Here is a 27,929-nt window from a genome sequence, read left to right on the forward strand (position 1 = left end):
TCCTCACCTACCACCCTACCAGCCTCTGTGTCCAGCACATAATTCTCTGAAACTTCCACCACCTCCAATGGGATCCCACCACTAAGCACATCTTCCCCTCCCCCACACTTCCTGCTTTCCACAGGAATCAGTCCCTGTGGATTCCCTTGTCCATTCATCCCTCCCCACTGATCTCCCTCCTGGCACTTATCCTTGCAAGCAGAACGAGTACACTTGCCCCTACACTTCCTCACTCACTACCATTTGGGGCCCCAAACAGTTCTTCCAGATCACTTCACCTGTGAGTCAGTTGGGGTCCTATACTGTGTTTGGTGCTCCCGGTGCGAGCTCTTGAACATCAGTGAGACCCGATGTAGATTGGGAGACCGCTTTGCTGAACACCTACACTCTGTCCACCAGAACAAGCAGGATCTCCCAGTGGCCACTCATTTTAATTCCACTTCCCATTCCCATTCTGATACATCCATCCATGGCATCCTCCACTGTCGGGATAAGGTCACATCTTGGTTAGAGGAACAAGACCTTATATTCCATTTAGTTAGCCTCCAACCTGGTGGCATGAACATCGATTTCTCAAACTTCCAGTAATGCCTCCCCCCACCTTCACCACTTCCTATCCCCTTGTCCCTCTTACATATTATCTCCTTGCCCACCCATCACCTCCCTTGTGTTCCTCTCCTTTCCCTTTTTTCTTTCTTCCATCACCTTGTCTCTTTAACCAATCAACTTCCTAGCTCTTGGCTTCATCCCTCCCCCTTCAAGTTTCGCCTGTCACCTGGCATTTCTCTCTCCCATCCCCCCACCTTTCAAATCTACTCCTCAGCGTTGTTTTCTCCAGTTCTGCTGAAGGGTTTCGGCCCAAAACGTTAACTGTACTTTTTTCCATAGATGCTGCCTAGCCTGCTGCATTTTGCTTGTGCTGCTCGGATTTACAGCATCTGCAGATTTTCTCTTGTTTGTGAACCATTGTTGTCTATGCTTTTTTATTGTCATGAGTAAATTTCAAAATCCAAAATTTGGATTTTATTTTGCAGGGTTACCTTCATTCATACAAAACATTGGAAGAGATTAAATGTCTATCAGTTTATTGCTCAAGCCCCACCCCACACTAAAGTAGAAGTAGCTCATATGTTTGTGCTGCTCTCTACCTTCTGTGGGATGCTGACCAACATGAGGTGATTGTTCTAGGCAGGTTTGTCCTTGTGCACACATGGACTGTGCTTACACATGAGCAGATCATGTTTCAGTCTGGTGCTCCCAGCCGACAGAACCCTCATCTGTGAGCTCTGAGCATGAGCTGGGGATAAACCAGCTATTACAGGTGCATTGGCCTTGCTCTGAGGGTCAAACTGTTCTTGCAATACGAATGGAGAGCGATACAGGTCTACATTCACCTGTTCTGCCAGTATTGCTTGATCATTTGAGAGTTGTTTGTGGCGGAGGGATTGACTGCATGAGAGTCTCTCAGTCTCTGCAATATTGACTTTGTCACTGTTCTCCCTTTCACAATAGGCATCAAGGCACCTTGTCAAAGGCCTCTTGGAAATCCAAGTACACGACATCCACTGATTCTCCTTTGTCAATGCTGCTCGATGAATACCAACAGATTTGTCAGGAAAGATTTTCCCTGAAGGAAACCATGCTGACTTTAGTCAATTTTATCATGTTCCTCCAAGCACACAGAAATCACATCCTTAACAATTGACCTTAACACCATTACACCCACTGAGTCAGGCTAACTGGCCTATAATTTCCTTTCTTTTACCTCCCTCCCTTCTTGAAGAGTGGAGTGACATTTGTAATATTACAGTCACTGAAAACATGCCAGAATCTATTGATCATTACTAATGTCGCCATTATCTCTTCAGCTAATTCTTTCAGAACCTTGGGGTGTAGTCCATCTGGTCCAGGTGACTTATTAACCTTCAGACCTTTCAGTTTCCCAAGCACCTTCTCCCTAGTATTAGCAACTTCACTCACTTTTCCCTCTGACACTCTCAAACCTACGGCACACTGCTGGTGTCTTCCACAGAGACGACTGATGCAAAATACTCATTTAGTTCATTTGAATTTCCTTGTCCTCCATTACTACCTCTCCTGCATCATTTTCCAGTGGCTCAATATCTACTCCTGCCTCTCTTTTACTCTTTATACAGCCTTGTACAAAAGTCTTGAGGTGTATACATATGTACTTTTGTTAGCACAGTACTGTATTTGTCAACATGGAGCAGAGAGCAAGTTTGTAAATCTGGTGGAGCAAAGGATGTTAGGAATGGCAAGAGGAAAGCGTTGTGGGAGGGGTGTGGGACTGATAGCAGAGGAAGTGTGTCGGGGTGGGGGACAGGTGGTGGCATGTGTGGAGACACAACCAACCCTGAGGATCCAGACAAGGACATTTGATTCCAAACAACATGAGTGAATCTGCAGATGCTGGAAATAAATAAAAACACAAAATGCTGGCAGAACTCAGCAGGCCAGACAGCATCTATGGGAAGAGGTAGTGACGACGTTTCGGGCTGAAACCCTTTGATTCCAAACAATTTGTTTATTGGTCATTACAGAACGTCCCTCTGGCACTTCCTTCCCCCTACCTTCTGCCTTGCCCTTTTCCCAGCCGTGATTCCCTTCTCTCTGCCCCCTTCCCCATCGTAGTTCACTACCCAGACAAATATCACAATCAGATTTATCATCACACACATCATGAAATATTACTTTTTTAATGGTCACAGTAAAGTGCAATACATAGTCTTATGCACCCTAGCTATGAAATATGTGCTTAAGATTTTTTACATAGTATGGTATTTCTGAAAAATACCTTTGGTATCCTCTTCATATTATTGGTGAGCTTACCTTTACATTTCATCTTTTGCCCCTTATGGCTGTTTTATTTGTAGCTCACATCCTAGCTACTGTTCGGAGACCTGTAAATAATCCTCGTCAGGATCATTTTACCTTTGCAGTTTCTTAACTCTATGCACAAGGATTCTACACCTTCTCTTCCTATGTCACATATATCGACATAGCTGAGATGCAATTGTGATTCATCATCTCAGTTAGAAATCCATGTAATAGAAGGCAGTTTAAATAGATGAGATAGCCCCAGAGCATGAGTGCACAGAAGAGACAGTTTCTCATATTCCATTTGCGGAGCAGGTGGTCGTGTCTTCTCCATCCGACACTCAGGTGGCTAAGAGTTGTCCTGGCATTTTTCTGCAAGTTTGTCTTGGGAATTCATTGCTTGGGTTAGCTACCAGTTGGTCAAAGTTCAAAGTGCAAAGTAAGTTTTGTTATCAGAATGCAGGTATGTTATCACATATTGCCCTGAAGTTCATTTTCCTGCAAGCATATTCAGCAAAAATCTATAGAATACTAGCTATAACAGGATCAATGAAAGAACAAGTACAGTGCAGAAAACAAACTGCAAATGCAAATATAAACAAATAGCAATAAATAACAAGAACATGAAATAACATGATATAAAGTCAGATCATCGGTCATGGGAACATCTCAATGGATGGACAAGTGAGTATAATTATCCTCCCTTGTTCAAGAGCTTGATGGTTGAGTTATGGTAACTGTTCTTGAACTTGTTGGTGAGTCCTGAGGCTCTCGTACCTTTTACCTGATGCAGCAGCGAGAAAAGAGCATGACATCATTGTTGATGACTGGCAAATGGACCTTTGGTTCACCCTCCTGAAGTCTACAATCAGTTCCTTAGTCATTCTGACATTGGGTGAGAGTTTGTTGTTATGACACTACTCAGCCAAAGTTTCAATCTCCCTCCTGTGTGCTGATTCATCAACACCTTTGATACAGCCCAGAACTGTGGTTACATCAGCAATCTTGAATATTGGCTGTCCTTTAGCTACACAGTTATAGGTGTAAACTGAGTAGAGCAGGGGGCTAAGTACACATCGCTGTGGTGGTCCTGTGCTGATGGAGATAGTGGAGGAGATGTTTTTGCCAACCTGAACTCACTGAGGTCTACCAATAAGGAAATCCAGGGTTCAATTGCACAAGGAAGTATTGAGGACAACATCTTGGAGCTTATTGATTAGGTTTCATGGTTGATGGTATTAAGTGCTGATCTGTAATCACTAAAGAGCATCCTGATGTTTCAGGGTATGTGAAATGCTGATGAGATGGACCTGTTGCTCTGGTAGGCAAATTGGAGCAGATCCAAGTTGCTTCTCAGGCAGGAGCTGATATGTTTCATCACCAGCCTCAAAAACACATCATCACCATGGATTCAAGTGCAACTGGGTAATAGTCATTGAGGCATTTCTCCACACTCTCCTTGGGCACTGGTATAATTGAAATTTACTTGAAGCAGTGGATACCACATACTTCTGAAGTGAGGGGTTAGACATTAGTGAGAACAAGCCAGCTGATTAGCACGTCTTTAGCGCATAGCCAAATGCCCCGTACGGTCCTGATGCTTTCCTTGGATTCACCCTTCTGAAGGCATATCAGCTTCAGATTCTGAGAGCAAAGGATCAGAAGGAGATGTGGGGATTCACAATGGCTTCTTCATGTTCAGATGGTCATCCGTGTGCATGTCAACCAAAGATGTTATAGAGATTTGAGCTGTCATTTGTAGGGGTGGTCTGTAGCATTCAACTAGGGGTTGGTGAATTTTGCGCAGGTATGAGAGTGTTTCCAGGTTATTCTTGGAGGTGATTATCAAATTCCACAGTACAGGTTTTAGGATTCGTCATTCGGACATCTAAACAAAAGACACAAATGTTAAAATACTGTATAATCCAGTGTGCTTTAAATTTTTTACAAAACTCTTCCAAAACTCTAGCAAAATCATTCAATTATATGAAGGAATGAATTCAAACATGGGAAGGTCACACCTAGCCCAGTCTATCTTGTAAAGTTCTCCTCTTAATGCCTGGAAACAGTGCTGACATTGATAACACTCTCTCATGTGACAGCCTGACACATTTTTACTCCAACTACTACCTAATGCTGGATTTTTCTATTGCAATCCCTTGCTACATCAAAAGTAAACAGTCCTTTCAAATCTACTCATGAAAAATAATGGATAATCAGGCAGATAACACAGGGAGGCATTCACAACCCTAGTGGACCCAGCATATGAGTCTTATAAGGAATACGGATGCATTTGCAACTATATTCAGTCAGAAATTAGATTGACATCCCCACCATGATAGAATCCTTTAGCCAATTCACTACATTGTGATATCAAGAGGTTTAAGCACTGGATACCCGAGATAAAAGATATGGAACCAGGTGGCATCCCAGCAGTAGAGCAGAAGATTGTACTGATTTTCTTAGCCTCCAGTCAAGATTCAAAATTGTTTAATGTCAGTTCCTGTGGACAAGTGTAAGGAGAACAAAATAATTGTTACTCCTGATCAGATGCAGCATGAAAAAAACCCAAAAGATAAAGAACACAACAGTAAAACTAAAAAAACACATAAGAAATATAAATATACAAGACCGCTTAAATACATCAATGTATATAAAGTGACACTAGGCTGTACATAAGGTGTACATCAGCCATCCTAGTACAGACTATGTTTGTTTTCCTTGGCATATAGGAGACTATTATTTTTATTATTCTATTATGGATTTATTGAGGATGCCAGCTAGAAAATGAATCTCAAGGTTGTATGTGATGACAAATATATACTTTGACAATAAACTGACATTGAACTTTGAAGAGGGGCCTTCAAAAAAATATTAGTAATAGTTAGTAGAAACAGTTCTCCCCCAACCAAGCTGCCTGCAAAGGTATTAGAACATAGAACAGTACAGCACATTACAGGCCCTTCAGCCCACAATGTTGTGCCGACCCTCAAACCCTGCCTCCCATATAACCCCCCACCTTAAATCCCTCCATATATCTGTCTAGTAGTCTCTTAAATTTCACTAGTGTATCTGCCTCCATCACTGACTCAGGCAGTGCATTCCACGTACCAACCACTCTCCGAGTGAAAAACCTTCCTCTAATATCCCCCTTGAACTTCCCTCCCCTTCCCTTAAAGCCATGTCATCCTGTACTGAGCAGTGGTGCCCTGGGGAAGAGGTGCTGGCTGTCCACTCTGTCTATTCCTCTTAATATCTTGTACACCTCTACCATGTCTCCTCTCATCTTCCTTCTCTCCAAAGAGTAAAGCCCTAGCTCCCTTAATCTCTGATCATAATCCATACTCTCTAAACCAGGCAGCATCCTGGTAATTCTCCTCTGTACCCTTTCCAATGCTTCCACATCCTTCCTATAGTGAGGCAACCAGAACTGGACACAGTACTCCAAGTGTGGCCTAACTAGAGTTTTATAGAGCTGCATCATTACATTGCGTCTCTTAAACTCTATCCCTCGACTTATGAAAGCTAACACCCCATAAGCTTTCATAACTACCCTATCTACCTGTGAGGCAACTTTCAGGGATCTTTGGACATGTACCCCCAGATCCCTCTGTTCCTCCACACTACCAAGTATCCTGCCATTTACTTTATACTCTGCCTTGGAGTTTGTCCTTCCAAAGTGTACCACCTCACACTTCTCCAGGTTGAACTCCATCTGCCACTTCTCAGCCCACTTCTGCATCCTATCAATGTCTCTCTGCAATCTTCGACAATCCTCTACACTATCTACAACACCACCAACCTTTGTGTCGTCTGCAAACTTGCCAATCCACCCTTCTACCCCCACATCCAGGTCGTTAATAAAAATCACGAAAAGTAGGGGTCCCAGAACCGAACCCTGTGGGACACCACTAGTCACAACCCTCCAATCTGAATGTACTCCCTCCACCATGACCCTCTGCCTTCTGCAGGCGAGCCAATTCTGAATCCACCTGGCCAAACTTCCCTGGATCCCATGCCTTCTGACTTTCTGAATAAGCCTACCGTGTGGAACCTTGTCAAATGCCTTACTAAAATCCAATTAGATCACATCCACTGCACTACCCTCATCTATATGCCTGGTCACCTCCTCAAAGAACTCTGTCAGGCTTGTTATACATGATCTGCCCTTCACAAAGCCATGCTGACTGTCCCTGATCAGACCATGATTCTCTAAATGCCCATAGATCCTATCTCTAAGAATCTTTTGCAACAGCTTTCCCACCACAGACTTAAGGCTCACTGGTCTATAATTACCTGGACTATCCCTACTACCTTTTTTGAACAAGGGGACAACATTCTTCTCCCTCCAATCCTCCGTACCATTCCCGCGGACAACGAGGACATAAAGATCCTAGCCAGAGGTTCAGCAATCTCTTCCCTTGCCTCGTGGAGCAGCCTGGGGAATATTCCGTCAGGCCCCGGGGACCTATCTGTCCTAATGTATTTTAACAACTCCAACACCTCCTCTCCCTTAATATCAACATGCTCCAGAACATCAACCTCACTCATAATGTCCTCACTGTCATCAAGTTTCCTCTCAGTGGTGAATACCGAAGAGAAGTATTCATTGAGGACCTCGCTCACTTCCACAGCCTCCAGGCACATCTTCCCACTTTTATCTCTAATCAGTCCTACCTTCACTCCTGTCATCCTTTTGTTCTTCACATAATTGAAGAACAATTATGCCTTGGGCTTTTCCTTTACCCTATTCGCCAAGGCCTTCCCATGCCCCCTTCTTGCTCTTCTCAGCCCCTTCTTAAGCTCCTTTCTTGCTACCCTATATTCCTCAATAGACGCATCTGATCCTTGCTTCCTAAACCTCATGTATGCTGCCTTCTTCTACCTGACTAGATTTTCCACCTCACTTGTCACCCATGGTTCCTTCACCCTACCATTCTTTATCTTCCTCACCGGGACAAATTTATCCCTAACATCCTGCAAGAGATCCTTAAACATCGACCACATGTTCATAGTACATTTCCCTGCAAAAACATCATCCCAATTCACACCCGCAAGTTCTAGCCTTATAGCCTCATAATTTGCCCTTCCCCAATTAAAAATTTTCCTGTCCTCTCTGATTCTATCCTTTTCCATGATAATGCTAAAGGTCAGGGAACGGTAGTCACTGTCCCCCAGATGCTCACCCACTGACAGATCTGTGACCTGAACCGGTTTGTTACCTAATGCTCGATCTATTATGGCATTCCCCCTAGTCGGCCTGTCAACATACTGTGACAGGAATCCATCCTGGATACACTTAACAAACTCTGCCCCATCTAAACCCTTGGAACTAATCAAGTGCCAATCAATATTAGGGAAGTTAAAGTCACCCATGATAACAATCCTGTTATTTTTGCACCTTTTCAAAATCTGCCTCCCAATCTGCTCCTCGGTATCTCTGCTGCTACCAGAGGGCTTATAGAATACCCCCAGTAGAGTAACTGCTCCCTTCCTGTTCCTGACTTCCACCCATACTGACTCAAAAGAGGATCCTGCTAAATTACCCACCCTTTCTGCAGCTGCATTAGTATCCCTGACCAGTAATGCCACCCCTCCTCCCCTTTCCCCCCCTCTCTATCCCTTTTAAAGCACTGAAATCCAGGAATATTCAGAATCCATTCCTGCCCTGGTGCCAGCCGAGTCTCCGTAATGGCCACAACATCAAGATTCCATGTATGTATCCAAGCTCTGTTCATCACCTTTGTTCCTGATGCTTCTTGCATTGAAGTACATACACTTTAATCCTTCTACCTTACTATCTTTAAACCCTTTATTCTGCTGCTCTTTCCTCAAAGCCTCTCTATATGTTAGATCTGGCTTTACTCCATGCACTTCTTTCACTGCTCTATCACTCCAGGTCCCATCCCCCTTGCAAACTAGTTTAAACCCTCCCGAACCATGCTAGCAAACCTACCAGCAAGGATATTGCTCCCCCTCGAGTTCAGGTGCAACCCATCCAATCTGTACAGGTCCCACCTTCCCCAGAAGAAATCCCAATGATCCAAAAATCTAAAACCCTGCCCCCTGCACCAGCTCCTCAGCCACGCATTCAATTGTCATCTCCTCCAATTCTTACCATTACTATCACGTAGTACTGGCAGCAATCCTGAGAACGCCACCCTTGAGGTCCTGTTCTTCAGCCTTCTGCCTAATTCCTGAAACTCATACTTCAGGACCTCATCCCTCTTCCTGCCTATGTTGTTGGTCCCAACATGTATCACGACTTCTGGTTGCTTTCCTCCTCGTACCAGGATGTCATGCACCCGGTCAGAGACATCCCGGACCCTGGCACCCGGGAGGCAACAAACCATGCGGGTTTCCTTCTTATGTCCACAAATTCTCCGGGCTGCTCCCCTGACTATAGAGTTTCCAATGACGACAGCTCTCTTCTTCTCCATCCCATCCTTCTGCACCGCAGGGTCAGACTCAGTGCCCGAGGCACTGCCACTGTGGCTCACACCTGGTCGGTCGTCCTCACCAACAGCCTCCAGGGTGGTAAACTTATTATTCAGGGGAATGGCTACAGGGGTGCTCTGCACTACCTGTCTACTCTCCTTCCCTTTCTCCCCTTGGACTGTCACCCAATGACCTGCTTCCGGCAGCCTAGGTGTGACTACCTCCCTGTAGCTCTCATCTATGACTGCCTCATTCTCCCTTATGAATCGAAGGTCATCCAGCTGCTGCTCCAGATTCCTTACACGGTCTTCCAGATCGCCCAGCCGCATGCACTTCTGGCAGATGTGACTCTGCAAGAGTGGGAGTTCCCGCAAGACTGCCACATCTCACAGGAGAGGCACATCACCGTCTCAGGAGGCATTGTAAAAACTAACTGGGAACAAGCTCATCCTCCGCCTCTTCTTGTTGAAGGCTCTCGAGTCAAAGCATCAAATCTCCACTCCTTCACTGGCCACTTTCCACAGGCCGCTCCGCTTCAGGGAACCCTCTATTTATTTGTTTGAGCTTTTCAAATTGCTTGGTCACCTGACCTTGATTGCCCAATCAGCTGCTTTCTGCTGAGTCTAAGCTATTCAAATCTTGATTGTCTAATCAACGGCTTTCTGCTGAGCTATTCAAATCTTGATTGACTTGATTGCACAGTATAACTGCCAAAACTGCCAGAATCGCTTGAGTCAAAGCCTCAAATTTACATAAGAAACAAGAGCAGGAGTAGGCCATCTGGCCCATCGAGCCTGTTCTGCAATTCAATAAGATCACGGCTGATCTGGCCATGGACTCATCTCTACCTGCCTGCTTGGTCCTCATAACCCTTAATTCCCCTACTATGCAAAAATCTATCCATCGTCTTAAATATAGTTTCTGAAGTAGTCTCCACTGCTTAATTGGGCAGAGAATTCTACAGATTCACCACTCTCTGTGAAAAGCAGTTCCTCCTTATCTCTAATCTAAATCTACTCACCCGAATCTTGAGGCCATGCCTCCTAGTTCTAATCTCACTTACCAGTGGAATCAATTTTGCTGCCTCTATCTTATCTATCCCTTTCATAACTTTATGTTCTATAAGATCTCCTCTTTAGGTCAAGAGATAAATGAGCAGGGTCTGAGGAAGACATATTTCACTTAAAAAAGTGGTTGGAATCTGGAACACAGTGCCTCAGAGAATGGTGGAGATAGACACTCTCACAACATTACAGAACACAAAATGCTGGAAGAATTGAGGTCAGGCAGCACCTACGGAGGGGAATAAACAGTCAATGTGTTTGGCCAACACCCTTCACCAGGGCAGGAAAGGAAGAGGAAAGAAATGAGATTAAGGTGGGATGAGGGGAAGGAGGTCAAACTGGCTGGTGAAGGTTTAATCCAGGTGATGTTGAAGGTGGGTGAGTAGAGAGGAGGAATGAAGTGAGAAGATGGGACAGGATAGGTGGAAGAGGTAAAGGGCTGAGGAAGGATTCTGACACGAGAGCACAGTGCACCATCTGAGTGAAGGAGGAGGGGCACAGTGTGAAATATGGGCCGTTGAGGAACAGAGAAAAGGGTAAGAGGGGAATCAGAATGGGGAATGGAAAAAGAGAGAAAGGGAATGGGGGAGAATTTACTGGAAGTTGGAGAAATTGGTATTTATGCTGTCAGGTTGGAGGCTACCCAGACGGAATATGGGGTGTTGCTCCTCTAACCTAAGAGATCCTCTCCATAGATGTTGCCTAACCTGATGCGTTCCTCCAGCACTTTGTGTGTATTGCTCTAGGTATTTCTTATATGTTGTGAGAGTACCTGCTTCCATCATCTTCTAAGGTAATATCTTCCATATTCCATCTAGATGTGCACTTGGATTACCAATGCAGAGGGTCTATGAGCCAAGTGCCAGTAAACATGATTGACATAGATACTCAATGTTCTGTATGGACATGATGGACTGAAGTCTGTTTCCGTGTTATATAACAATATTTCCATAACAGTAAAATAGCCAATTAATTAGCCTGCCAAACAGCATGGGAGAAAACCAAATTTTCCAGGGGGAACCCACATGGGCACAGGTAGAACATGTGGCAAACTCCACACAGGAGTTTCACATGGGCACAATCTTCACCCTTACCCTCCACCATAGTGTGGAAGCAGACTCCACACAGACAGCAATGGAGATCAAGACTGAACCTCGGTCGCCTGAGCTGTGAAGGAACAGCACTGCCCATCACGAGGAGCAAAAAGGGAACATTTCACACTAGATCAAAAGAATTGTGCAGGTAAAATACACCCAATGCAATACTGCTATTTCTACGAACTACAACAAGAATGTTCATCTTCTCACTTACTCTGACCACTCCTTAGAAGAGATATGAATACCAGTCAGTATTCATCAGTTTGTCAGTTGAGCGACATAGCTCAAAATAAAGACAGCTGAGTATCTACACAATATCTCAGTTTGCAACTATAAAAATGTGGAAGGACCTGAAGCAAGGAGTTCATGCCAGGAAGCCCATCAACATCCCAGAGTTGAACAAGTTTTATAAGGAGGAATGGCCTAAAATTCCTCGAAGCCGATGTGCAGGACTGATCAATGGTTACTGGACAGGTTTGGTTGACATCACTACTGTACAAGGCCCCCACCCCCAGGTCACACCAGTTACTGAAAGCAAAGGTTCACATTTTTTATCAAATATTTATAATATTGGATCATTTATCTCAATAAACAAATGAACAAGTATAAAGCCTGTTGTGTTATTTATTTAATTGGGTTTTCGTTTCCTAGTTTTACAACTTATGTGAAAATCTGATCACATTTTATGTCAGCTTTATGTAAAATTAGGGAAAATTCTACAGGGTTCACAGGTTTCTAGCACCACTGTATAACCTGTGTTGAATTACATAAACAAAGAATGCATAATCAAGTATTTACAATATTATAACCAAAACTTTTCAAAGCCTCAAGTTTAAAATGGAACTTTGAGTATTTATTATTGAAAAAAAATCTCAGAATTCAGTTATGTGGTGTACACTCTGTGCAGTTACCAATTTAACACCAGTCCATTGGCAGAATGGACACCACACGTTAGCCACATGATTCATAAACAAATTTTGCCATTACTTATTTAATTGATAAATTATCCTAAAATAAAAGTAATCCAGGCTCTATGAGCAACAGACAACTTTGCTTTCCCTATGGGTTCATACTAACCTGAGCAGTAACACTTACCGATTAAAGAAGCATTTTGCAAAAGCAAACAATGAAATTGCCATCATCACCAAAGGAATCAGGATCATAAGGTAATTCCTTTTATCTGAAAACAGTTTATAGAAATTAATGAGATAAACACACCTTTCAGCTTCTTATGGTCAAGTGTACCCTACATTTAGTTCAATAATATGGCTGTTCTCCAGCTTCTATTAAAAGATTTTGTTTTTCCTTTGATTTGTGGTTCATTATCTTAAAAGTACACTGCATCGATAAACATTAACTGTTATTCAGGAACATACGTGGGAAGTGACAGAATTAATGCTTTCAGCTGAGGTGAATGCATCAGAGCTCTAACGTTAAATGCTGAGTATTTCCAGCATTTTCTATTTTTATTTTACATCTACAGTTTCTGATTTGATTGTCAGTGATTCTCTTTCCTCATTTATGGTTAAAATCAGCCAAATATTCTAAATAAAGATCTTAAGGATTAGTTTTATTTGTCACATGAACATCGAAACATAGTGAGATGTGTCATCTGGGCCAAATCTAATCAGCGAGGATTGTGCTGGGCAACCCACAAGTGTCAATGTAGCCAGTCCACAACTCACAATCCGTAACTGTCAATCTTTGGAATGTGAGAAAATCCACACAGTCATGGGCAGAAAGTACAATCTCCTGATAAGACAGGCAAGAATCAAAATCTGATCTTGCAGCCGGTAGTGTAAGGCAATGCACTAACTGCTTAATTTTGCTTTTATTGCTAAAAAAAAAAAGTCCCTGTTTCCTATCTAGTAGTAAAAGTTCACATCATTGCTATCAACTGAAAAGACAGTATTATGTAAAAGATCAATGTCCAGTTTCTCACCGTTCAGATTTCTGGTGTTACACGAGTTGATAGATATCTCACTGCTGGATGCATTACTGATGGGATTTTTTGCAATGCACCTGTACTCATGTTGTTCATCTTCAGTAGCACAGTCTATCACAAGACTTGTGTTTGTATACGTCTCGATGGTGACTCCAGATAAAGATATTTTCTCCCAGTAAATCATGACTGCCTTTGCATTGGAGACAGAGCAATTCAAAGTGATATTTGGTGCATTCTGATCATGACTGAAAGTCTTTGCTACAGGCTGAGAAACTGGTTCTGAAATATAAAAATGTAAGAGGATTTTTAAATGCAGTTGCAATTATTTGATGTGATTATTTTCTCAAAAATTTTCATGCATTACCACTCAACTGCATGTTTTTCTTTTAGGTTTTGTGTTATAAAGTTATTAATCTCAAAGCCTGCAACACTGGACAGAAAATGCAATGAGAACAATGTTTAACAGGTTGATATGCTGGAACATGTTGATGTTAAGAAAAAGATGTGCTGGGACTTTTGACCCCAGTGCCAGACAGGATAAACTCCAAGTTACTACAGAAAGCAAGTAGAACGATTGCTGTACTTTGGCGATGAATTTTGTGTTCTCACTGGCCACAGAATTAGTACCAGAAGACTGGAGGGTGCAAAATTTGATTCCTTTGTTCAAGAAAGGTAATAGGGGAAATTTTGGGTATTATAGAAATTCCATCTTTTGTTAGAAGTGAGCAAACTGTTGTAGAGAATTCTTAGAGACAGGATTTATTACATTTGGAGAAGCATATCTGATTAGGGATAGTCAGAAGGGCTTTGTGATGGACAGCTTGTACCCTGGAGCATGATGGAATTCTTTCAGGCAAACTGATGGTGGTGGAACAGTGGACAAGGTTCTTCATGGTAAGTTCATTCAGAAAGTTAGGAGGCATGGGATCCAGGGAAAATTGGCAGCATGAATACAGAATTGGCTTGCCCACAGAAGGCAGAGAGTGGTAGTAGGTAGAATGTATTCTGCTTGGAGGTTGGTGGCCAGTGATGTTCTGCAAGGATCTGTTCTTGGACCCCTGCTCCTTGTGGTTTTTATAAATGACTTGGATGAGGAAGTGGAAGGGTAAGTTAGTAAATTTACCCTTTACTAACATGACACAAAGGTTGATGGTGTTGTGGATTATGCAGAAGATTGTCATTGTTAACAATGGGACATTGATAGAATGCAGAGCTGGACTGAGAAGTGGCACATAGAGTTCAATCCAAACAAGTGTGAAATATTATATTTTGGAAGGTTGGATGTAAATGCAGAATACAAGGTTAATGGCAGGATTCTTAGCAGTGTGGAGGGAGAGAGATATCTGGGGGTCCATGTCCATAGATCTCTCATACTTGCCACACAAGTTGATAGAATGATTAAGTAGGCACAAATTGTGTTGGCTTTCATTTGTTAGAGCACTGAGTTCAGGGGGTCTAATGTTGCAACTGTGGTTATACCATACTTCAAATATTGTGTTTCGTTCTGATTGTATTATTATAAGGAAGGAGAAGGTGAAGAGGACACTTACCACAATGCTGCCTGGATTACAGATAATACAGTATCTTATGACAATAGATTGAGTAAGTGAGATCTTTTCTCTTTAGAGCAAAGGGGGATGAGAGGTGTATCACACTGCAAGGTGTGGTGGTAGAGGCAAATAAATTAGGGAAATTTAAGGGACTCATAGATAGGCACAAGGGTGAAATAAAAATTGGAGGATTATGTGAGAAGGAAGAGTTATACCAGGTGTCCTCTGCTTTACGAATGTTTGTTATACGCCACTTCGCTTTTACAAAAGACCTACATTAGTAACCTGGTTTTGCATTATAAAGAGGATTTTTGCTTTTACAAACATTTTTCCCATATAAATTAATGGTTCTTCACTTTACGCCATTTCAGCTTAAGAAAGGTTTCATAGGAACGCTCTACCTTTGTAAAGGTGGGGGGAACACCTGTATTGATCTTAGAGTAGTTTAAAAGGATAGGACAGCACTAGGCTGAAAGGCCTGCACTGTTCTATGTTCTCACACAAATCCTGATATTGAAATTTGGGCAAGGGATGATTCATACAACCATAGTTTCTACCTACTTTCTCATGGGATTTGATAGACTCGATTTAGTTATATGGATTTCCTCACCAGATTCTTGATTGTTGTACAATTTCTTTGATTGTCATTTACACTAATACATACAATGATGTTCTGCCAATGAAATTCTGCTTCGATAGAGAACATAAAAATAACTGCAAAGCAGTATTTTGATTTTTAGCAATTACCCATTTCATGAGAAATTCTGTCAGTATAATGTTGAAAGGGTTTCTATATTTCAGCTCTGTGTACTACCTGCTTGGCATATCTCAGTTGGCTCACAATGTAAGAATAGTATAACATTTACTATGACTAAAATGCTAAATTAATACTTTTGTAGAGACGTGCTTTGCTTTCTGTTGTGAGAACAATGATGCCTTTGTCAAAGTAGAAGTGCTACCAAAGATATGATTTCATAATGCTCAATTGGTTAAACGGGATAAACAAGCTCATTTCTTACATTTAGCTTTGGCAGTTTCAACACACTGCACTACACGATAATAAACGGCGAGAACAGGGGGAGGCGAGGTAAGTAGGTACAATCGTTCCTTATTTTCTTATTCTGAATGAACTCCAGAGAGAATAGGGGATATTTCTACAGAGACAGTATTCTGTTCTGGGTGTTAGGTGTGGGATTTCCAGGTGACTCCCAGCCTCCCTGATGGACACATGTACACCAGGTACATCGAGATGCAGCTCCTGAGAGGCCGTGTCAGGGAACTGGAACAGCAGCTCAATGACCTTCAGCTTGTTAGGGAAAGTGAAGCAGTGATAGACAGGAATTACAGGCAGGTGGTCACCCCAAGGCAGATAAATGGGTGACTGTCAGGAGAGGGAAGGAAGAACTTCAGATAGTAGAGAGCACCCCTGTGGCCGTCCCTCTCTACAATAAGTACTCCACTTTGCGTACTGTTGGGGGTATGACTTGCCTGGGGAAAGCAACAATGGCTGTGCCTTTTGCACTGAGTCTGGCCCTGTGGCTTAGAAGGGTAGGGAACTAAGAGGATGGCAGCAGTGATAGGGGACTCTATAGTCAGGGAGACAGGCGATTCTGTGGACATGAAAAGGAAGGAAATATGGATAGTAGTTTGCCTCCCAGGTGCCAGGGTCTACAATGTTTCTGAACGCACCCACAATACCCTGAGAAGGGATGGTGAGCAGTCAGAAGTCATGGTACATATTGGTACCAGTGACATGGGTAGAAAAAGGGAGGAGGTCCTGAAAAAAGAATACAGGGAGTTAGGAAGGAAGCTGAGAAGCAGGACCACAAGGGTTGTAATCTCAGGATTGCTGCCTGTGCTGTGCAGCAGTGAGGATAGGAATAGAATGAGGTGGTAGTTAAATGCGTGGCTAAAGAATTGCAGCAGGAGGCAGGGATTCAGATTTCTGAATAATTGTGACCTTTTCTGGGACAGGTGGGATCTGTACAAAAGGAATTGGTTGCACTTGCATCTGAAGGGGGCCCAAATTCTTACAGGCAGGTTTACTAGAGCTGCTGGGAGTGGTTTAAATTAATATGGCAGGGGGATGGGAACCAGTATGATAGAGCTGAGGATGAGTCAGCAAGTTTATAAGAAAATGATGGATGTAACATGAATATAAGGAAGGACAAGCAAATGACTGGATACGAATGCAAAGAGACAGAGCAAAGAGTTAGATTGTATCACAGAGGCAAAATCCAAAAGGGTGAAGAATGCAGGACTGAGGGTGCTGTATTTAAATGTGCATAGCATTCGGAATAAGGTGGACGGACTCCTGGCACAATTAGAGATTGGTCAATATGACATTTTGGGCATCATTGAATCATGGCTGAAAGAAGGCCATAACTGGGAGCTTAACATCAAAGGATATACTTTGTATTGAAAGGACAGGCAGGAAGGCATGGGCAGTGGTGTGGTTCTGTTGATAAGAGATGGAATTATGTCTTTAGAAAGAGGTGACATAGGGTCAGAGAATGTTGAATCTTTCTGAGTGGAGTTACGAAATTGCAGGGGTAAATAAAACATGTGATGGGAATCATATATAAGCCTCCAAATAGTAGCAAAGATCTGGGGTTGAGATTGCAAAGGGAGCTGGAAAAGGCATGAAATAAGGGTAATGACACAATTGTAATGGGAGATTTCAATATACAAGGGAATTGGGAAAATCAGGTTGGTGTCGGATCACAAGAGAGGGAATCTGTTGAATGCCTACAGGATGGCTTCTTAGAACAGCTTGTTCTTGACCCTATTCAGGGAAAGGCCATCTTAGATTGGGTGTTATGTAATAACCCAAATCTTATTAGGGAGCTTAATGTAAAGGAACCCTTAGGAGTCGGTGATCGTAATTTGATTGAATTCATACTGCAATTTGAGAGGGAGAAGCACAAGTCACATGTATCAGTATAACAATGGAATAACACAATTACAGAGGCATGAGAGAGGAGCTTGCCAAGGTGGACTGGAGAAGGGTACTGGTGGAGATGATGGCACAACAAGGATGGCTGAGGTTTCTGGGAATATTTCATAAAGTGCAGGATAGATCTATCCTACAAAAGAAGTTCTCAAATGACAGGGGTAGGCAACTGTGGCTGACAAATGAAATTAAGAACTGCATAAAAGCCAAGGAAAGGGCATATAAGGTAGCAAAAAATGAGTGGGAAGTTGGATTACTGAGAAGCTTTTAAAATCCAACAAAAGGCAACTAAAAAGCTATAAGAAGGGAAAGATGAAATATGAGGGCAAGCTAGCCAATAATATAAAGCAAGATACTAATTTTTTTTTCAGTTATAAAAAGAGTAAAAGGGAGGTGAGAGTAGATATTGGACCAATGGAAAATGATGCTGGTGAGGGTGTAATGGGGGATAAAGAAATGGCAGATGAACTTAATGAGTACTTTATATCTGTTGTCACTGTGGAGGACACTAGCAGTATGCCAGAGGTCTGTTAGTGTCAGGGAGCAGGAGTGAGTGCCATTGCTATGACAAAGGAAAAAGTGCTAGGCAGACTCAAAGGTCTTATGGTGGATAGGTCACCTGGACCACATGGACTACATTCCCAGAGTTCTGAGAGAGGTTGCTGAAGAGACAACGGACGCATTGGTTATGATCCTTCAAGAATCCCTTGATTCTGGCATGGTCCCGGAGGACTGGAAAATTGCAAATGTCACTCCATTCTTTAAGAAGGGAGGAAGGCAAAAGAAAGGAAATTATAGGCCAGTTAGCCTAACTTCAGTGGTTGGGAAAGTGTTGGAATCTATTATTACAGATAAGGCTTCAGGGTACTTGAGACTAATGATAAAACAAGTCGAAGTCAGCATGGTTTCTGTAAAGGGAAATCTTGCCTGACAAATCTGTTGGAGTTCTTCAAGGAAGTTGGAGGCAGAGTTAAGATGGTGCTAAACGGCAACTCCTTTGCTTGCATCTTCAGAAACAGCTTGATGCTGTCCAAGTTGCCATCTTGGACAATGACTCCCATCCACTCCATAATGTACTGGTTAGGCACAGGAGTACATTCAGCCAGAGACTCATTCCACCGAGATGTAACACTGAGCATCACAGGAAGTCATTCCTACCTGTGGCCATCAAACTTTACAACTCCTCCCTCAGAGTGTCAGACACCCTGAGCCAATAGGCTGGTCCTGGACATTTCCACTTGGCATGATTAACTTATTATTTAATTATTTATGGTTTTATATTGCTATATTTCTTCACTATTCTTGGTTGGTGCGGCTGTAACGAAACCCAATTTCCCTCGGGATCAATAAAGTATGTCTGTCTGTCTGTCTGATTTCCATCTTTAATATCTTTATTTTTCCCTTTCAGGGTTCTTTTGAAGACCCTGACCTGGAGTTACACGCTGACTTCGGTTCTTTGTAGGAATGGGACCCGTTCTCGGGGTTTCAGAACCAGCCCTTGTTGTTTGGCTCACCAAAAGATTGGCCTGAGAGTCCTGCTCGAATTCGAAAGCCTAAGATCTCCGGGCTCTGGAGACAGGCGGATCGAGGGTTAGTGTCACAACAGAAGGCTCACGTCAGAGAGGCAGGAAAATCTTTCACTGTGGGCCCAAAGACCCGAGGTCTTTGCAATCTTCAGGCACAGAGCTCGTAAAAAGCAATGAAACCGACTTTTTAACATTGTAAACCAGTGGGTTGTTGTTATGTCTCCCGCTCACTGTGCAAATGGGGGACACCTCCCTCATTATTAGGGAGACAGAGAACCTGTGGTTTGTCAAATGCTGGATGAAATGTGATAGTCTTTACTATCGCCTAGCTCACACTTGGGCTCAGCAGCGGGTGTGGTTTTTTTTGCTGGGGGGAGAGGGGATCATTGCTTGCTGCTGCTTACGCGCAGGAGGGGGGAGCTGGGGCGGACTTTGGGGTTCTCCAAGTCAAAGAATGAACTGTTGTTGATAGACAGACATACTTTATTGATCCCGAAGGAAGTTGGGTTTCATTACACCTGCATCAACCAAGAATAGTGTAGAAATATAGCAATATAAAACCATAAATAATTAAATAATAGTAAGTTAATCATGCCAAGTGGAAATAAGTCCAGGACCAGCCTATTGGCTCAGGGTGTCTGACACTCCGAGGGAGGAGTTGTAAAGTTTGATGGCCACAGGCAGGAATGACTTCCTATGACGCTCAGTGTTACAGCTCGGTGGAATGAGTCTCTGGTTGAATGTACTCCTGTGCCTAACCAGTACATTATGGAGTGGATGGGAGTCATTGTCCAAGATGGCATGCAACTTGGACAGCATCCTCTTTTCAGACACCACTGTCAGAGAGTCCAGTTCCACCCCCACAACATCACTGGCCTTACGAATGAGTTTGTTGATTCTGCTGGTGTCTGCTACCCTCAGCCTGCTGCCCTAGCACACAACAGCAAACATGATAGCACTGGCCACCACAGCCTCATAGAACATCCTCAGCATCATCTGGCTGATGTTAAAGGACCTCAGTCTTCTCAGGAAATTGAGACGGCTCTGACCCTTCTTGTAGACAGCCTCAGTGTTCTTTCACCAGTCCAGTTTATTGTCAATTCGTATCCCCAGGTATTTGTAATCCTCCACCATGTCCACACTGACCCCTTGGATGAAAACAGGGGTCACCAATGCCTTAGCCCTCCTCAGGTCCACCACCAGCTCCTTAGTCTTTTTCACATTAAGCTGCAGATGATTCTGCTTGCACCATGTGACAAAGTTTCCCACCGTAGCCCTGTATTCTTTCTCTGCTGAAAGAATGAAAGGTTCATTCTTTCTCTGTTTTCGTGGATGTTTGTGAAGAAACATTTCATGATGCATATTGCATACATTTCTCTGACATTGAATTGGACCTTTGAACCTTTGAAGTAAAAAGCAGAGTGGACAAAGGAGAGGCAGTGGAGAAGGCATTTGATAAGGCGCCACACATGAGCCTCACTACTTAACAAGATAAAATCCTGTGACGTTACAGCAAAAGATTCTGGCATAGACAGAGAATGGCTGACAGGCAGCAGGCAGTTAGTGGGAATAAATGGACACTTTCTGGCTGGCTGTCAATGACTAGTGGTGTTCCTCAGGGGTCAGTATTGGGACTGCTACTTTTCACATTGTTTTCAATGATTCGGATAACATAATTGATGGCTTTGTGGCAAAGTTTGCGGATGATACAAGCGTAAGTGGAGGGGTAAGTCGTACTGAGGAAGTACCGTGATTGCAGCAGGACTTAGAGAAATTGGAAGAATAGGCAAAAGAATGTGGCAGATGGAATACAGTGTTGGGAAATGTATGATAATGCATTTTTGTGAAAAGAACAATAGTGCAAGCTATTATCTAAATGGGCAGAAGGTTCAAACATCAGAGTTGCAGATGGACTTAGGAGTCCTCATGCAAGAGGAGGTTAATTTACAGGTTGAGTCTGTGGCAAAGAAGGCAAATGCAATCTTCTCATTTATTTCAGAGGGAATAGAATATGAAAGCAAGGAGTTAATGCTGAGGCTTAAAAGACACTAGCCAGTCCACATTTGGAGTATTGTCAACAGTTCTGGGCCACCTATTTCAGAAAGAATGTGTTGTCATTGAAGAGACTCCAGAGGAGGTCTACGAGGATGATTCTAGGAATGAAGGGGTTAACGTATGAGGTGCGTTTGGTAGCTTTGGGCCTGTACTCAGTGTGATTTAGAAGAGTGCGTGGGGATTTCATTGAAACCTACCGATTGTTGAAAGGACTAGATAGGGTGGATGTGGAGAGGATGTTTCCTATCTCTTAATGCCCTCAAAGTTTGTGATGAGCTACCAAGACACCACCACCTGTAGATGTTGACCATTTTATGTCCCTGCTGTCTTCGTCCTTCTTGGGGGAGAGATTGTGGTTCCACATATCACAGTAACACCTCTCTGCATCTTCCACCCTGTAGGCAAAGATTGCAATGTCCTGTACTGAATTTAATATTGCAGAGTCAGCTGCCAACCCCATTTCTGACTTGATGGAAGGAAGGTCTTTGAAGATAACTGGGCCTAGGACACTGTCTGAGGAACTAATACAGTGATTTTCTGGGGCAGAATGATTGACCACCAATGTCTAAAATGACCCTGATCATTGGGAGAATTTCTCCATTGACACCCATTGACTTTGATCTTGTTTGGACTCCTTAAGCTCACATTTAGTGAAACGTTTTCTTGCTGTCAAGGGCCATCACAACTCACTTTTGCATTTCATATATCTGATCTCGACCAAGGGTGGATATGGGCTGGAACCTAGAGATCCATGAAAATACTTGGTTTTCTAAAGATGCAGAAATTATGAAAAATATGAGGAATGAATACTTACCAAAGACTTGAATCGTGAATGTACTTTGATCATAATTTTTCGCTTCTAACCCATAGTAGTCGGTTCGTATTTGATATTCTCCACTGTCATTAACTTGTATATCATATAACACCACCGATCCATTTTTGAATGTAGCTCTGTGTGTATATTGTGGGTGCACAATATACAGCCTCTCTGGAAGACTCGATTTCCATATTACAATTTTGAAGAACTGGGGAAATGTTAAGCTAAATGTGACGTGATACTGATCGTCGCTGCTTTGGTATTCTATGGGGAACATCACGGTTTGTCCTTCGGCAGCATTAGTGACAGTACCAGGTCTGGCATACAAAGCTCCTCCGCACACCAAAATTAAATGGAAGACTGGAAAATAAACATAAATTCAAAAGTAAATTACTATAGATGTTTTAAATCTAGGATTGTAAACCATGATCAACCACTTTACCTTGAAGCACCATAGGACACGGAGTAGTGTGTGAGTTGTACTGAAGTTTCAAGGACTATATTCACTACACACTGGAGCCAGTCAGCAAAGGACCATTTTCCCATGAATGTTGGGTTGAGCTCCACCTGATGCCAGGCTGGGCACTAGAAATGAGCCTCAATCTGGACAAGACACCTGCTGGTCAAAGAGCCACCAGCACAATGATCAACAAGGTTGGCTGAGCTCTGCTCTGGTCATTTTTCAATTTCCTTACCACCATTTTAAATATATATCAAAGTGTTTTTAACACCTTTATATGTTTGAATTCTGAATTTTAATCGATGGAAATGACTACCAGAGGAAGAAAGACATTAGCCGAAGGCAAAGAAACTGGTAATGGAAATGGGAGAAAGAAGGTGTCTTTGAACAGCCTAAACAGTCTCAACTCACTTTGCAGGCTATCTCGAATTTATTGGATGAAAAACTCGACTAGAGGTTCGCTGCTTTGGAAGTAATGTTAAAGGAAAATGAAGTTAAACTGGCGGTACTTGAAAAGGAGAACGAAAAATAGCAATGACAAATTTCAGAGCTTACTGAAGCTGGGAAACAGAGAGATTCCAGACTGAATTCTTTGGAAAAGAAATTAAATTCGACTACTCATACATTGGAGCAGTACAAAGCCAAGATTATTGATTTGGAGAGTCGTAGTTGCAGACAGAATTTGCGAATAATAGGGATCAGTGAAGACGTTGAGGGGGGGATCTTACTAAATTTTTTTCTCAATTCTTAACGGAGGTCTTTGGCTCGGAGGTTTTTTCTTCTCCTCTGGTACTCGACTGTGCACATCGGGCGTTAAGACCAAAACCATCAAAAGAGTTAAAACCACGCCCTGTGATTCTTCAATTTCACTATGTGAGTACTAACGAGCACTTAATTTGAATTGCTAGTCGGAAAGGAATTATTGAACATCAAAATCTTAATTTTCGTCTGGTTGAAGATTATTGTCCTGAGGTAATGCAAGAAAGATTGTGTTTTAAATTGGTGATGTCGGAATTATATCAAAGGAATTTCCGACCGACTGTGCTATACCCCGCTCATTTAAGAGTTGTTCTGTCTGATAAATCGTTTAAATGGTTTAAATCCGTGGATGACACACAACAATTTCTCGAGGAATGTTGTTTGAGCTCGGATGTTCAATAAATTTACCGTTCCTTTATGTTTGTATACATCTCGTTTATTAGTTAATAACCAGCTTATAGATTCAGACATTTTAAGTTCGTAGAGATTTGCTCTTGGACTGATTCTTCTGGTACTTTGTTTTGGCGTACGGAGGTTTATTATGTTTCTATGTTAAAGTTCCTTTCTTTTTCCTTTATTATTTTACATTTTTTTATTTTTCATTGTTCACATTAGAAAATTATTAAGACTCTGACTTGGTGATTATTTGTTTTTTCTTGAAATATTATTAAGATTGTATTCTGCTTCATTTTTTAAGAGCTTGTCTTTTAAAATGGTCTGCAAATGGTTGTGTTTTTTTCACTTAACTTGTGTTTGGCATTCCTTTCGCAATGTTTTGACTATGGGTGGTTTTAAAAAAATTTTTAAATTTGGAGACTTGCCGTCAAGAGAAATGGGGGTAGGGAGGCTCTTAGATAGCTTTCTGGCAGTCTATTGGCCAGGTTTCCGGTCTTTGTGTGGGGGGGGGGGGAGCTAATTTTAGTTCAGTATTTTTCATTTGGGCTGATTTGAAACTACAAAACTGTCTGTATTGTCATAACTTACGGTTCCTCTTTAAACTTTTTTTCCTCTTCCTGATTCATGAGTTTCCTATGCAATATGGTTAACCCTTTACATACTATACGGTTTATTTAAGGAAATGGATAATATTATTAACTTTGTTTCATGGAACACAAACGGTTTGAATCATCCAATTAAATGGAAGAAGATTTTAAAAGTTTTTCATAGATTGAATGCTCAAATTATTTTTGCACAGAAGACTCATGTGAGAAAGGACAACAGTTTCATTCTAACTCATTGACCAAAATGAAAGGTGTTTCCATTTTTATAGACTCCATGATCTCATTTGTTCATTATGATACAATCTCAGACCCATATGGTAGATATCTATTAATTACTGGTTTACTTTATAACCAAAAAGTAGTTGTGGTTAATATTTACGCACCAAATACTGACTATCCTGAATTCTGTAAGTATTTATTTGTATCTCCTCCCAATTTAAATGAATATATGTTAATACAGGCGGAGATTTTAATTGTTGCCTGAATCCTATGTTGAATAGGTCTGCACCCAATCAGGTACTTCCAAACAAATCTGTTACTTTTATAAATTCCTTTTTAGTTGACTTGGGAATTTTTAGAAATTTTAAGGTTGTCACATCCTAATGATAAAGAGTTCTCTTTCTTTTCTCATGTATATCATAATTACTCTAGAATTGATTACTTCTTTATTGATTATCAATTAGTTTAATCTGTCACCGCCTGTGAGTATGATGCAATCGCCATTTCCGATCATGCGCCTTTAAAATGATCAATTAAATTAATTGATGTAACTTTTAGTACTAGACAATGGCAGTTCAACTCTATTTTGCTTCAGGATTTAAATTTTGTTAATTTCATTAAAAAACAGATTGCATTTTTCTTCTCAACTAACTGGATGGAAGAAATTTCCAGTGGGATTTTATGGGATACCTTTAAAGTATATATCCATGGGCAAATTATTTCATACCCTGCTGGATTGAAAAAATGAATTAATAGTGAAATATGTACATTGTTTGATAAGATTAAAGACATTGATAAAAGATATTCTATTGCTCCCAATCTGGAGCTTAATAAAGACAGAGTTGAACTTTGGATGCAACATAGTTTGTTATTAACGTCCCCAATTGAAAATCAATTACTTAATACTAAGAGTCAATTTTATATACATGGTGATAAATCGGGTAAATTATTGGCTAACCAATTGAAAGCTGCTTTGGTGAAACGTCAGATTAATAAATTTCGTAGACAGGATGGTATTTTGATGGTTGACCATGATGTAATTAATAAATCTTTTCAAGAATTTTATACCAATTTATACCAATCAGAATTTCCTGATGATCCTACCATACTGCATGAATTTTTAAGGAAACAATATTCTGAAATTACCAGCTGATGAATGTTTACCATTAGATGCATGCATTACAGAAGAGGAAATAAAGCAAATTTTTCGATGATCTCTGGTAAAGCACATGACCCGGATGGGTATACAGTTGAATTTTTAAAATCTTTTTCAGATTTACTTTCTCCCTGGTTATGTAGAATTTTTAAAGATGCTTTATTAGTAGGTAAATGACAACAATCCTTTTATGAAGCATCTATTTCTTTAATTCCTAAAAAAGACCAAGATCCCACTGAATGTGTTAGCCTCCCTGCCCTCTATTGTGGACCTGTACTCTTCCAGGTTGAAGAAGAGGGCGGGGAACATCATAAAGGACACCTCCCATCCTGCGCATGGACTGCTTGATCTGCTTCCGTCTGGTAGGCGCTTCAGATCCCTCCAGACTAAGACTAATAGGCACTGGAGAAGTTTTTTCCCTACTGCGGTCACTTTGCTGAACAGTTAACTGCCAGTTAACTGTCGGCTAACTATTACTTGGATTGCACTACCTGTATGTATAATCTATATTTTCATTTATATTTATCATTATTATTGTTATGAGCAGAGAGACAACATCTGCCGGAAGTAAATTCCTTGTATGTGCATAGGTACTTGGCGATTAAAGTCTGATTCTGATTCTGATATAGACCTATATCTTTGTTGAATGTGGATTCTAAACTCTTTTCCAAAATATTAGCAATTAGATTAGAAAAGATAATGCTACAAATTTTCTCTGAGGATCAGACAGGATTTATTGAAAATCGTTATGCACATTTTAATGAACATTGTATACACTACTTCATCTAATCCTCCAGAATGTGTTATTTCGCTTGATGCCGAGAAGGCGTTTGACAGATTTGAGTGGGAATATTTATTTAATATACTTGATAAGTTTAATTTTAGCCCAAAATTTATATCTTGGACTCAATTGATATATCATACAGGTTTGGCCGCTGTAGTTACCAACAGGACTTTTTCGAGGTACTAGACCGGGCTGTCCTTTAAGCCCTTTACTATTTGATATTCCACTGGAGACCTTGGCAATTGCTCTTCATGATTCACCCAATATACTTGGCATTATTCATGGGAATGGGATACATAGAGTATCACTATATGCAGATGACCTGTTACTATATACCTCAACCCAGAGAAATCTATTCCTGCAGTAATAACACTACTTGCTCAGTTTAGTAGTTTTTCTGGTTATAAATTGAATCTTAATAAGAGTGTGCTTTTTCCATTTAATATGCAAGTTTCAATTTACACATAATCACCATTTAGATTGGATACTGATTATTTTATTTATTTGGGTGTTAAAATTACTAAGAAGCATAAGGATCTATTTAAAATTAATTTTTTGCCCTTAATTGATCATGTTAAACAACTGTTTACTAAATGGTCCCCAATGTCCTTATCATTGATAGGTCAAATTAATGCTATTAAGATAATTATTTTACCTAAATTATTTCAGGCAGTTATCAATTTTCATCCCTAAATCTTTTTTTTGATATTATTGATTCTAAAATTTCTTCATATATATGGCAGAATAAAAATCCCAGGGTAAGTAAGAAATATCTACAGAAATCAAAAAAAGGAAGGCGGTTTGGCTTTGCCAAATCTTAGATTTTATTATTGCGCAATTAATATTTGATATTTAAGGTTTTGGACACAAGAGTTGGATGAAACGCAATGCCCACAATGGATGAACCTCGAGCGGGAAGTCTGTACAGGGGTTTTCACTGGCTTATATTTTAGGGGTTACTCTTCCCCTTGCACTTACTAAATTGAATAAACAAATGATAAATCCAATGATTAAACATACAATATGAATATGGTTTCAATTTCATAAATATTTTGGATTGAATAAATTTATCCTATCAAGTTCTATTAGATCTAATTTTTTCTTTCAACTATCTAGAAGTGATCAAGCTTTTCTTTTACGGAAAACAAAGGAATAACATGTTTTCGTGATTTATTCATGGATGTTTGTTTCATGTCTTTTGAACAGTTGTCTAATAAATATAATTTGCCTAGATCACACTTGTTCAGATATTTACAGATTAGAAACT

At 41.2% G+C, this 27,929-nt stretch overlaps 1 protein-coding gene across 5 annotated transcripts in view; it reads right to left on the bottom strand.

The window, feature by feature from the left end:
- Nucleotides 1-2,701: 2,701 nt before the first annotated feature.
- LOC140725403 (HEPACAM family member 2-like) overlaps nt 2,702-27,929 on the bottom strand; it is a 42,238-nt gene continuing 17,010 nt past the window's right edge. For 4 of the 5 annotated variants that reach the window (XM_073040830.1, XM_073040829.1, XM_073040828.1 and 1 more), the window contains 4 exons: nt 22,281-22,643; nt 13,380-13,661; nt 12,533-12,617; nt 2,702-4,726 (listed from right to left, as the gene is read on the bottom strand). In XM_073040830.1, coding sequence (XP_072896931.1) covers nt 4,705-4,726; nt 12,533-12,617; nt 13,380-13,661; nt 22,281-22,643 — 752 coding nt within the window. In that variant the 3' untranslated portion in view covers nt 2,702-4,704. Of the gene's footprint in view, nt 4,727-5,235; nt 5,342-12,532; nt 12,618-13,379; nt 13,662-22,280; nt 22,644-27,929 lie in introns of all 5 variants that reach the window. The other variant, XR_012098340.1, reaches the window with a different exon arrangement.

This window comes from Hemitrygon akajei, chromosome 3, assembly GCF_048418815.1.
Source record: "Hemitrygon akajei chromosome 3, sHemAka1.3, whole genome shotgun sequence".
Classification (NCBI taxonomy): Eukaryota; Metazoa; Chordata; class Chondrichthyes; order Myliobatiformes; family Dasyatidae; genus Hemitrygon; species Hemitrygon akajei.